Source organism: Echinops telfairi, unplaced genomic scaffold (assembly GCF_000313985.2).
Source record: "Echinops telfairi isolate 266 unplaced genomic scaffold, ASM31398v2 ScPeMD7_7468;HRSCAF=8506_0, whole genome shotgun sequence".
Taxonomy (NCBI): Eukaryota; Metazoa; Chordata; class Mammalia; order Afrosoricida; family Tenrecidae; genus Echinops; species Echinops telfairi.
In genome coordinates this window covers 94,412,144-94,424,753 of record NW_022111369.1, presented here as the reverse complement: position 1 = coordinate 94,424,753, position 12,610 = coordinate 94,412,144, and the positions used below count along the sequence as shown (strand labels likewise).

Below are 12,610 nucleotides of genomic sequence, written 5' to 3'. Positions count from 1 at the left end.
AATGACTGATTATATCTGTTCATTTGCTTATTCACCATTTGAATATCCTCTTTACAGAATATCTGCTTTAAAAAGCTCTTTGCCTACTTTTTGATCAAATTGTTCGTATTTTTTTTGGTCAAATTATAGAAAATATTTTACATATTTTGGATATTAGACACCTTCAACATTGACTTCTCTTCTTGAGCATAAACTCCTAACCAGGTTAACAATTGTTCTTTAATGTCATTAATATCCACACACTTTACCAAATTGCGTTTAAAATGTCTTTATAGTTGATTTTCATAGGCTTCTTGTTCAAGCTTGGCTACAAACGAGGTCCACACATTTTAATCTGTAATGATTTTCACTCCTCTCCCACCCTTCCACTTCCAACCCCCTTTCGTTGGTGTCATTTATTTGTTGAAGCAGCTGGATCATTTTTCTTGTGGGGTTGGTTCCATATTCTGGATTTGGCTCATTGCTTTCTGATGCTGTTAGTGAGCTTGTTCCGTTGGCGCTCAGGTTTGTAAACTGACTAGTTCGGAGACTTTCAGAAGTGGCTGGTTCTGTGGACAGCCACTTGCATCACAGAAGGCATACCGTATCTGGCTGTCCCATGTAGTTTGAGAACATTGAGCAGTCAACGCAACTGTTAGCTAGTACTACAGCCACAATAAAGTTTCTTATCAAATTTTACCTGACGGTTTTAATAGCTGTTAACAATGACTACTTACACCCATGATTTCATTCAGGGCTGCAAATGGTGATTTTTCTAGTTCATGAACTAGTTCATATGTGAAACAAATATTTTGAATGTATTTGTTTTTTAATGTATTCTTTTGTTTTTGTTCATACCAGACGTGTTTTAGTCCATCCAGTCATTATTACTTACTCTGTATCATGGAAAACCTCAAATACATGTCAAAGTGAACAGATTTTCATTATTAAATGAAATGTCCTGTTAATTGGACTGTACCTTCACTGGCCAAGCTTTGACTTCCAGCCAGTCTTGTTTCAGCTCCATCTAGGCCTCACCCACTTCCACTCTCCTCCCCAATTCAGTTTATGGCAAATTCTAGGCATCGCATCACCTGTCAGCATTTGTATTATCAGAAGAAGACAGGATATCCTCTCTTGGTGTTTGCTGCAATCGCACAATGCCATGACTCCATAGAAAACAGCCATCCAGGATTTCTTTGTGCCATCACATATCCAGCCAGTATTCAAAAGATGCCATTTTGTTCTCAGTTAGTGTGAATCAAAATTCTGCTTGCCAAGGACTGCCCTGGAGTCCCACTATGCCAGACATGGTCCCCGTGAGCCGAAGGCTAGCTCAAAGGAAACTAACAACAACTACAAATCAATCAATATCGCATATTTTAAAACGTTTGACAGTTCTTTTCCTGTTCATGAACTGCACTGCAGAAAACATACTGCATACCTCTCATTTTCAAATGACTGTTTGATGGCAGTGGGTTCATGGTTTGGCAGAAAATGTTTCTTTGACTTTATTTTTTCATTATCTATATTTTCTTAAGAGCCGTGGTGGTGTAGTGATTACTTGTTGAGCTGATAATCTCTTGGTCAACAGTTCAAAACCACCAGTGGCTCCTCGGGGGAAAGAAGGGGCTTTGTACTGCCGGAAAGAGTTAAACTCTTGGAAACCCACAAGGGCAGTTCTACTCTGGCCTATAGAGTCTCTATGATTCAGAATTGATTTGATGGCAGCAAATTTGTTTGTTTTTAGTATATTTTCTTGGGAAGTCAAAAAATGTAATATCAGATTCAATATGTTAAATTTTAATACAGAACAACCTGAGCTTCTTGTCTTTGCAGTGTGCATTGCATCTGGAACGAAGGTGGCTCTGTTTAATCGACTTCGCTCCCAGACCGTTAGTACCAGATACTTGCATGTGGAAGGAGGTAATTTTCATGCCAGCTCACAGCAGTGGGGAGCCTTCTACATTCATCTCTGTGAGTATACGGATGGGCATTGGATGCTTTTTCTGTGAAACTGTTAAATTCCTTTTATTGACGATGTGTTAGAGAATGTGGGTGAGGGTGGGGAGAAAGTTTTTAAAAAGGGAAGACAGTGTGCCATTTTTCTACATTGACTCACGATTATCTAAAAAAAAGATAATTTGGTCTCTTTCCCCTCAATGTAGTGGATGACGATGAATCCGAAGGAGAAGAATTTACGGTCCGAGATGGCTACATCCACTATGGACAGACAGTCAAGCTTGTGTGCTCAGTTACTGGCATGGCGCTCCCACGATTGGTATGGCTCCCTTCTGGCATTGCTGCCTGTGCAAGAATGAATTCTTACAACAGGAAAGCCACCATCAAATGGGAAAACGGGAGGAGTTTTCATTCCAAAAGTTCCTGGGAAAGATGGAATTAAAAGAGGCAGACTTTTTTCTGCACACTTTTCGAAACCCCCTCATCCTATTTTAATAATAGACTTTAATTTAAAAAGGCATTCATTATGATTACTCATAATTGACACATATCCCACCTTATTTCAGAAGTGCTTTCAGACAACCACATGACTTCCAGTTACACTCTTTCTGTTATCTCACAACGGTCTGTTTCCTTCTTGGACACGTATCTGAAAGTGTTCTTGAGAGGGCAGTGCAAATCCATCACAGTGCGCAGCTCAGGCAGACACACTTCACAGCGTCTCCACAGTGCGTGCTGCATCTCCAGAGTCCAGCGTCCACCAGCCGAGGAACCCGCCCATTAAAAATAGCACTGTGTGTACTGTATTCCCTTACTTCCTCCACGAGGGTAGATTTTTTACAAATTCGGCTATGTTGGTATTTCTTATTCTGGGGCCTAAGTCTAGGGTTTGGTTCACTAGGTAACGGGGCTTCTTAAACTTTTTCCACTCAAATTCCCTTCTGGCCCAAGAAATGTCACCCAGCATGAGCAAGCTCACGGTGCCTCCAGAGAGTTCAGTAGGTATTTGATTTTGAATTAAATTTGGGTCCTTGCGAGTTCAGAAACCTTTCACTGTTGCCAATTTTTTTGCAACTCCCGCATTCGGTTACACAACCCCAGTGAAACACAGTTTAAGAAGAGCTGGAAACTGTAAAAACAACTTTTCTGCCCACCCCCCTCCCCTTTCTAGAATAGAATATAATTAGCTCTGTTAAGAGTTCAAGGTCAGGGGCTGGAGTGCAAATCTGACCCAGGGTGAGGAGCCAGGAAGTAGTAGAGCATTTGGGGGTCACTATTTTCCTGCGGCTCTTTTTACACACACACACACACACACACACACACACACACACACACACACACACACCCATCATGGTGTTTCTTCCTTTGGTTCTTTAAGCAGAGGCTGGGCTGACCTGTAACTATTGAAGTAAAACCCAACATCCCAACCCCCTTTGTTCTTCTGTTTTGGCTTTTATACTTTGTTTCTATATTATGCTCATTCCAGGTAATTTTTATTCCCATTTCAATTTAATTAGCTAATATACGCACCATGCAATAACGCACAATTTGTGAAATCTTGCAACTGAGGCTAATGATAATAGTCTCTGGGAAAGTGGGACCCCAGGAAAGACAGACAGATCCCTCCGCCCAGCCTCACACCTCTCTTGATGTGTGCCCCTCTCTTGAGGTTGCGGGGGTGCTCTGGACAGTCCATGCGGGCAGCACAGACACCCTATTTCTGAGTCTCTGCCTCTGATCAGATGCACTCCACAAAAACAAGTGGGGAAGCCACTGTTCACAAGTATGCACTGCTTGGAAGACAGACCCAATGCTGAAAGTAGTGTTTTCATTTACCATTTGGTGTGAAATACCAGTATGCTGCCTGCTTTGAACATCACCTTTTTCTTTCTTTTTTAAAAATAAATCATTTTATTGGGGTTCTTACAGCTCTTATAACAATCCATACATCAGTTGTATTAAGCGCATTTGTACATAATGTTGCCATCATTATTTTCTAAACATTTTCTTTCTACTTGAGCCCTTGGTATTGGCTCTTTTTTTCCCTCCCTCCCTCCCATACCCTCCCACCCTTGTGGCCCCTTGAAAAATTAGAAGTTATTACTATTTTCATCTCTTACACCGTTTGCTGTCTCCCTTTACCCATGTTTCTGGTCATCCCCCTTGGGGGGAGAGGGGTTATACATCAATCATTGTGTTCAGTTCCCCTTTTCTCCTCCTCCCCCCACTCTCCCCGTACCGTCATTGTATTGCTACTCCCACTTTTATTCCTGAGAGGTTATCTGTCCTGGGTTCCATGTGCTGAGAGCTCCCATTTGTACCAATGTACATGCTCCCTTCTAGCCGGACTTCTAAGGTAGAACTGGGGTCATGATAGTGGGGTGGAGGAAGCTAGAGTTGAATGTTGTGTGTGTCCTTGGTGCTATACTGCACCCTGGCTGACTCGTCTCTTCCTGTGACCCTTCTGTGAGGGGATGTCCCATTGCCTACAGATGGACTTTGTGTCTTCACTCTGACACCCCCCGCCCTCTGCCCCGCCACACACACATCACCTTTTCATTGACCATTTTGAGCCTAGAATCCTCATGCTAACTGTGGAGGCTTCTAACTCAAAAACAAGCTAAAAGAACAGCTTGATAGTAAAGCATGTTTCTAACTCATCTGACTGATGGCAGCCAGCTCCTTACAGACAAGGCTACCCCTGTTAGTAGTGTCCCATACCATGTATTCCCAGTGCCTTTAAAACCCAGTCCTTGTGCTACTTAAAAAGGAGCACTGGTGGTGTAGTGGTTACACTTTGGACTGCTAATCATAAGGTCAGCAGTTCGAAACCACTCTGGGAAAGAAAGATGAGCTCCTTCCTATAAAGAATCATGGTCTTGGAAATCCACAGGGGCAGTTCTGCCCTGTCCTGAGAGGGTTGCTGTGAGTTAGAACCAGATCAATGGCACTGAGTTTGCTCGGAGTGCTGCTTACACCAGCTTCTGGCTCAGTCAGTCCTGCTCGCCCAAGTCTCTGCACCTTGTTCCTTTTGAGAAGTGACTGCACTAGTGAGCTCGCCACAGTAGGGTTCTAGAGATGGCCCTCCTGCCCCATTTTTTCTTGGCGGCATTGTTGTCCTTGTGTTTTTGTGGAGCAATCGTCTGAGTCTTGCTACTCAAAGGAGACTAGCAGTACCTGGGGGCTTGCTAGATGCACCGAGGATCATGCGCGACTCTGGGCGGATCCTTATGGTCCCTACTTCCTGTGCTTGGGAGCGTGGAGCAGGTGAGCGCTTGGGCTGCTCTGTGAGTAACCTTTTATGTCTGCTTGTTGGACTGCAGATCATTAGGAAAGTCGACAAGCAGACTGCCTTACTGGATGCAGATGACCCCGTCTCGCAGCTCCATAAATGCGCATTTTACCTTAAGGACACAGAAAGAATGTACTTGTGCCTTTCTCAAGAGAGAATCATCCAGTTTCAGGTGAGTTTGTAAATTACTGGTGGCATTTTAAAAATATGCAAATGATGACATTAGCTGCTTCTAGAAGTAGGAAACTCTTAAATTTGATGTTATATTATCTTCAAAGTACACGAAAATGTAGTCGAGTATTTATGTCAAGTCTCAGACTACCTGCCGTCCAGTGTCCTCAGACAAGGTGACAGCATCCTCTTTCAGGGGAGAGCTCATTTCTGAAAATACCGTCAGAGAAGCTGTTCAGGAGTTCATATTTGGGACCCCCGAGTGTCCCAAACCAGATTTTGGGGGGTGCAAAGAGTGGCCTCAGATGCCCCAAACCAGATGGGGGGGTGTTCACAGAAACCCCTGAGATTATATGCAAATATATAAGATGTGTGCATCTTGATGGGGGAGGGGAGGAACAGTTCATAATTTCCATCCGATTGACAGGGAGATCTCCCAAAATAATAATACAGTGAACCCTCGCCACTTCGCGCTTCGACTTCCGCGGCTTCACTGTATCGCGGTTTTTGCGTCACAGCGCATGCTCTGTCATTACTGCCACTGATTGGCTCATACTGTACACGCTTCTGTCTGCATCGCAATGTATCAGATGCATTTTTGCTTTTGTACAGTGTACTGTAATTGTTTGCGATTTTTAAGAAATTTTATCTAAGCCCTATGATGGCTCCTAAACGAGCTGCTTCTTCTAAGCCTTCTGACAATAAAAATAAGCGCCAGAGGAAGATGCTCACCATCCAGGAAAGGTAAAACTTTTGGATATGATCAAAGATGGCAAGAAAATCGTGGAGGTTGCACGCCATTTCGACTTGAATGAGTCTTCCGTTCGCTCCATCCGTTGTACTTCATAATATAATAAATAATAAATGATAATTGTAATGTCCAAAATGTTTTACTGCATTTTCCCTTTTTCGTTTAATAAATTGGGTAATACGAGTGTAATGGTGACTAAAGGGTGTTTTTTCATGTCCTCTATGCTCTAACTACGAAAATATTTGATTTACAAATAAGGAATCCTACTTCGCGGAATTTCATTTATCACGGTAGGGTCTAGAACCGATTAACCGCGATAAACGAGGGTTCACTGTAGTGACCTGTTTCAAAGGCTATTTTCAGTGGACATTTTACTGAAGAAAGCTTTCATGAGAACACTTATTACCTGAGCGAATGACTACACAGGACAGTCACTGTTTCATACAAAGCTCTTAAAACATAGGGACTGTGTTCCAGAGAGCTGCATGCCCCCACGTGGGGTAGGGGTGGGGTCTCCATAGTCCAGCACTGGGTTGCACTCGCTCGCCAGCACAGGGCTCACCTTGAGTGAGCACAGGTACCTTCCATTCTCCCAAGAGACCACAGACTGATCTTTTACGAAAGAAACTGCTCCGTCTGGTGTGCCCTGAGCATTGTTGCCGGTGTTGTCACTGTGATGTCTTCGAACAGCGGTGCAGTCAATGCTGCGCTCTGCTGGGTTTCCAGCGGCATGTCTGCCCGGGTTTATGTCGACATTGGCCACGCCCAGGCTTTGGGGGAGCTTCTGGAAGGATTCCCGAATCCCCCTTCCTTCACTATGGCTGTTACTACTTTGCAAAAATGCCTTTACTACTACAGGTGTGTAAAGCTCCTTTTCCACACATTTTCCCTTCCTAAGGCCACTCCTTGCCCAAAAGAACCAAATAAAGAGATGATAAATGATGGCGCCTCGTGGACAATCATCAGCACAGATAAGGCAGAGTACACGTTTTATGAGGGAATGGGCCCTGTCCTTGCCCCAGTCACTCCCGTGCCTGTCGTGGAAAGCCTTCAGGTGAGTGTTGACCCGCACAGCACCTTTTCCCTCCTCTTAGCTCTCGGCAACTCTTCTCTGCTATGCCTCGTCATGTCGTTTGTTTCCCCCCACAATAGTGTGGATTTTGTTCCAAATCCTTGCGATAAGTTGGGGTTTTTATTTTGCACCATTTATTGATGAAACAGGAAAATAGGGATATACTCGGAAGCATGAGAACCCATTTACCATATATACTGGAGGATAAGCCAACCAGAATGTCAATCGAGGCACTTAATTTTACCACAAAAACTGCATTAAGAATGTGCTGAAAAATTCGGCTTGTCCACGAGTATATAAGGGAAATATACTTGGTTTGTAGCCTTGGAATGTTTGGGCATTGCCATTTAAAAGAAGCAGTCTAATTACGATTTGCAAATGCTAGTTGCACCAGAAACCGATTTGTATACTTCCAACAAAAAAATGTTAGCTTCCTAAATGTCTTTCGGATTTTCTGTGCATTGCAGTTGAATGGTGGCGGGGACGTCGCGATGCTTGAACTAACAGGACAGAATTTCACTCCAAATTTACGAGTGTGGTTTGGGGATGTCGAAGCGGAAACTATGTACAGGTACTTGATACAAGCCCGCCCTGAGTGTTTGAGGCAGGTGGGGCATTGGCAGGCTTGCATTGTACACCCATGTTGTAGAGCCTGTGTTTGAAATGTGAGGGGATTGTTCAGGTGCTTGGAAGTCATCTGTTTCTCTCCCCCCACCCCGTAGATGTGGTGAGAGCATGCTGTGCGTTGTCCCAGACATTTCTGCATTCCGAGAAGGTTGGAGATGGGTCCGGCAGCCAGTCCAAGTTCCAGTAACTTTGGTCCGTAATGACGGAATCATTTATTCCACCAGCCTTACTTTTACCTACACCCCCGAACCAGGGCCCCGGCCGCACTGTAGTGCCGCAGGGGCCATCCTTCGAGCCAGCTCAAGCCAAGTGCCCCCCAGTGAGTCCAGCACAAACAGCGAGGGAGCTTACACAAGCGGCAGTACAAATGCGACCAGCGTCACATCGTCCACAGCAACAGTGGTGTCCTAACTACCGTCTTGGCCAGGACTCAAACTGACTAGAGTGCTGCAAAAAGGTGACAGACAACATAAAACAGGAAGGAAAGGAAAGGAAAGACAAAAAAGAGAAAAACGAACATTCTTTTGTGGTTTCTTGGGAAAACTTTCCTGTCAGTCAGGTGATACGATTCTGAAACTCCTGCCACTGCAAAAGCTGACTCGCAATGCTGAAGCCGCCGTCAAACGAAGCAAGCTGCCAAGTGTAAGAACCCTGTTGGAAATCGGTTCTTTCAGCGGTGTTTTTTATCTGTTTGGTCAGTTGTTTTTTGTTTGGTTTTGTTTAAATGGGCAAGAAATAAAAATATGGCCGGACTGAGAGTTAAGCAAACTAACATAGTTTTTATGGACCAAGGACCTTGTATAAGCTTTAGCAAAAGGTACATGTTCACCTTACCTTTTTTATATTACAGTATATATAGTACACCTTTTGTTACCAAATAGATTGTTCCTCTTGGCGCCCACTCTGAGCGTTTGCTCTGAAGTACATTCAGTTCCATGGCTGACCAGGCCTGGTTAATCTAAGTACCACACTTTCCCAGGTTCTTTGCCTTTGGTTTTTGTGTGGCCTGAGGCTGGAACCATTTTTAAGCTGAAGTAACTTTCCATGAGTGGAAGTGGTTTGGATTTCAGCTAGTCAAATCTTGTAAAGGCCTGCATCTTTTTTTTTTTTTTTTCCAGATTATATGAAGTCTGCAAAAGCTTTAAAAAAAATGCCTCTGCCTTGCCTGCAGTGCATGCAGTGTGCGCTAGCTTCGTGTCTGTTCTCGGCCGCTGCTGTTAGTCATTCCAGTGTTTTCCTGTTGCCGTTGTTTCAATGTATTTATAGTGGCCATTCAAGAAGCTCTAGCACTGACATGACATTCAGTGTGGCCATGCTATCGTCAGTGAGGGAATGGCACATTCCCTGTTGGTGTTCGACCCCTTTCTCAGACACAGACATATCTGGGTTCCAGGATTTGTTCAGGTTTCTCTTTCTCTCCTGCTCTTGTACATAACTTGTATTATGTGTGTGTAAGTTAAACATTTTATTTTGAGTTTGAAATCTTCCCCGTGATTTCATTCAGCAGGCTGCCTCCTGGCTTGTTGACAAATGCTGGGAGGAGTGTTTGCTGCCCACAGGTAGATGAGGGGCGGGGGTAGGGAGGGTTTTATTGTATGATGAGGAAAGAAAATCTCAGCAAAAGTTTTTTTATTATCTCTACTTTTTGTTGTTTTTATTTTTTGTAGCCTAGGCCAAAACATCGTCATAATCTTAAAACATGCCTTTCTAGATGATGAGCTAAAATAGCTGGGAGCCAGTACAATACTACAGAATCAGCTGAAGATGATGAAAACATAACTTATCTCTTGTCCTGGCCCCCTGTACTGAGCATCTCCACACCTGTACTCCCCGGGTCCACAAATTCCCGTTTCTTTTCCATCCAGGCCAGATCCGGGCCCTCTAAGGGTGCTGGTCTCTCAGGTCCCCTGCCGTTCTGCATTGCTCCCATTGCTGGACTCTGATGACGCCTTTGGTTCCTTAGACATTGCCGCCGACTCGTTGGGCGTTTAGGACAGGAACCTCCTGTGTCAGGTTGTAGGGCACCGTCTAGGAAATACAATCATCCTCTTTGAGTAAAAACTACCTCTAGACTGCGGTAAGCTTTTACTGTCCCATAGGTACCTGAGGAATGCAACTCCATGTACCTTAAGATTGCAAATCTGTCATGCCCTACAGTGGTTCCTGATGGAGCGCTAGCCTATCTTGATATTGCCATCCATCTCTATGTTGTTGTTAGGTGCCGCGGAGATGGTCTCCCCCCCAGTGACCCTATAACCAGCAGCACAAAACAATGCCCGGTCCTGTCATAGCCTCACAGATAGTGTTATCTGTAAGTCCATGGTTGTAGTCACTGTATCGATCTGTTTAATTGAGAGTTACGCCTCCCTTTCACCAGCCCTCTACCAAGCATGATGTCGTTAACTAGGGACTGGCCTCTCCTGGTAATGTGTCCAGCTATAGACTTAAAAACAAAACCATGATTAGTGCACCTTTGGTTGTTTTTTTTTATGTCAGCTTGGTTTTTGTTTTTTTTATATCAGCTTTGCTATCTCGTTCATTCACTGTTTTGCTCAAACCCTGCCACTGCCATGCAATTTCTACCATCTTTACCTGTTTCTGTAGTTTTCAGGTGAAATTCATCTGTGAAACAAGGAGGTAGTTCATTCAATATTATCGTAGTTTTCTCATCCGGAGCCTTGACAAGTACCCCTCCCCTGCCCTCCTCTCCCCTCCCCTCCCTTCCCCTGATGCTTCAGTCAACCCCTTAGCCTTCTCTTTTCAAATCTACTCTAGTCACTAGCTTCTCTTGAATCTACTAACCCTGCCTCACACCTCAGCGCTATGTCCGGATCAAGGGCAGAACTCGTGGCCTTATCTTTGTTTTCGCGGTGCACTGCTTCTCCAGGCTCGGCGCATGGTGCATTTTGTTCAGAGCGTGGACCTGCTTTCAGTGCTGCTTGACTTTGAAGGGGCCACAAGTTTCCTCCACGTCTTTGGTTTGGTGTTTAGTTAAAAAATTATATTAAATTCACCAATAGCAAGATAGGAGATGCTTTTGAAAGAACAAGCTAGGCCATTCCAGGCTTTGCAGCTCAGAGTAATTTTTGCAAGTTTGTGGCTTTATGAAAGTGAACTTTTATTTCATGTCAGTATCCTGTTTTCCAATGAGATCACTGAAGTATTAGTTTGCGCATCCTTTCCTGGTTTTGTCTGAAAGTCCAAGAATGTGCTTTGGGCATTTGCCCCAACTGTCTTATAAAATGCCATCTACATACTGCAAACAAGAGAGTGAAATGATTTATCTGGTCTAGCTTATTCTTTCTCAGTTTGTTTGTTTGTTTTAGTCAGTCAGCTGCTTTAAAAGAAACAAAACCTGTTCTCTGGATTTGTGGGTTCTTTTCTCCCCTCCCAGTCCTGCCCTGGCTTGAGCGGCTGGCTGTTGGCACATCGGTGACTGTGCCCGTTAACGTGCGGGCGCTGCTTCCTAACCTGTGTCTGAAAGCCTCCTGACTATGCAATGTCTAGACATAGGCGCATGGACGCAGAGCCGGTGACCCAGTGGTCTTCTTTAGCTTTTCCTTGGGCTGCCTCTGCAGATGGAGACGGCAGGTGGAAGTCTCTGGATAGATGGAGGCTGGGTGGAGACAGACCCTTTCTATTTTGTGTGATTTCTAAGTTGAACACTAGCATCGTACCTGCTGCTGACTTTCTTCTTATGCCTTTGCCAACGCACGGTACCCCGCTCCCCCCAATATGCTTATGAACTCAATAGCTCACTTCATAGACTTTTTTTTTTTTTTTTTACAATTGGTGTGTTTTGTTTTCTTCTTAAGTTTTAGGGATCTTTCCCACCCACCCATTTAAACTGGTTTCATCTGAGCCCACCTGGATAATTCCCAATGCCTTATTATTATTGAGAACAAAGAGAAGTAACTATTCTTGTTTAACTAGATAATCAACAGGGCCTTTCTCTTTTCAAATCAGAATGCTATTCCAGGCTGTCTGAAGCAGCGGGGTCTCTGTCGCTCTCTGTGCCAGACTTGTGATTCTGTTTTCAAGCACTGAAACGTGGAGTGGATGGTTAGAAACAATAATATATTAGGGTTTCTAGTTAACACTTTCAGGACTGAACAGTGTCTCCTCTTAATATCTCCCCCCTCCCTCCCTTTCCCCGATGTGATCAATGTTCACCAGCATTCAGTGCTGTGCTGGCCCAGGCATGGGTTTATCTGCTCGTTTTTTGCTTATTTATAATAATAATAAGCTTATTTCTTATAACCTTGCAGCATGCTCTATGCATTCAGTCCTTAAGGGGTTTATTTTGCAGACTGTGCGCCTGTAAGGTTTATTAGCAATAAGATAGAAAATGGAGCAATTTATACCATAATTTTGTAGGAAAAATAAAAATAAAAAAAAGAACATCTGCCCAGCCCCATATTTCATCTATGAGAAACCTGCAATACAGGCAGTTCTGAGGAATAAATAAAAATGAACTGTAAACCGTTGTAAAGTCTTCTGTTGGCTGTGCCTGATGCATGTATTACTTGCCGCCATTGATTTCAGAATACTTCATAAAGATCTAATTAAATTCTGTATGACAGTCTGTGTGTTTCCAGCTTTGCCGTGCCCCAGGCCCCACAGCAGGATGAAAGCTGTCTGAATGCCTTCCTACCTATTGTTAGTACAGAGGTGCTTTGTGTGGGAAGGGGTGTCCTTCCCCTGTACGTGGGGGCGGGAGCTTTGTCATTCAAGGGGCCTGTCTCCCAATTCAGGG

The 12,610-nt window shown here is 44.0% G+C and overlaps 1 protein-coding gene across 5 annotated transcripts in view; it reads left to right on the top strand.

Annotated features, from left to right (window-relative positions):
* The window catches only part of RBPJ (recombination signal binding protein for immunoglobulin kappa J region), a 142,712-nt gene extending 130,371 nt beyond the window's left edge, over window positions 1–12,341 (top strand). For all 5 annotated transcript variants that reach the window (XM_045284085.1, XM_030888574.2, XM_030888573.2 and 2 more), the window contains exons 6-11: window positions 1,819–1,956; window positions 2,148–2,260; window positions 5,265–5,405; window positions 7,054–7,209; window positions 7,695–7,798; window positions 7,950–12,341. In XM_045284085.1, coding sequence (XP_045140020.1) covers window positions 1,819–1,956; window positions 2,148–2,260; window positions 5,265–5,405; window positions 7,054–7,209; window positions 7,695–7,798; window positions 7,950–8,265 — 968 coding nt within the window. In that variant the 3' untranslated portion in view covers window positions 8,266–12,341. The remainder of the gene's footprint in view (window positions 1–1,818; window positions 1,957–2,147; window positions 2,261–5,264; window positions 5,406–7,053; window positions 7,210–7,694; window positions 7,799–7,949) is intronic.
* Window positions 12,342–12,610: the final 269 nt, after the last annotated feature.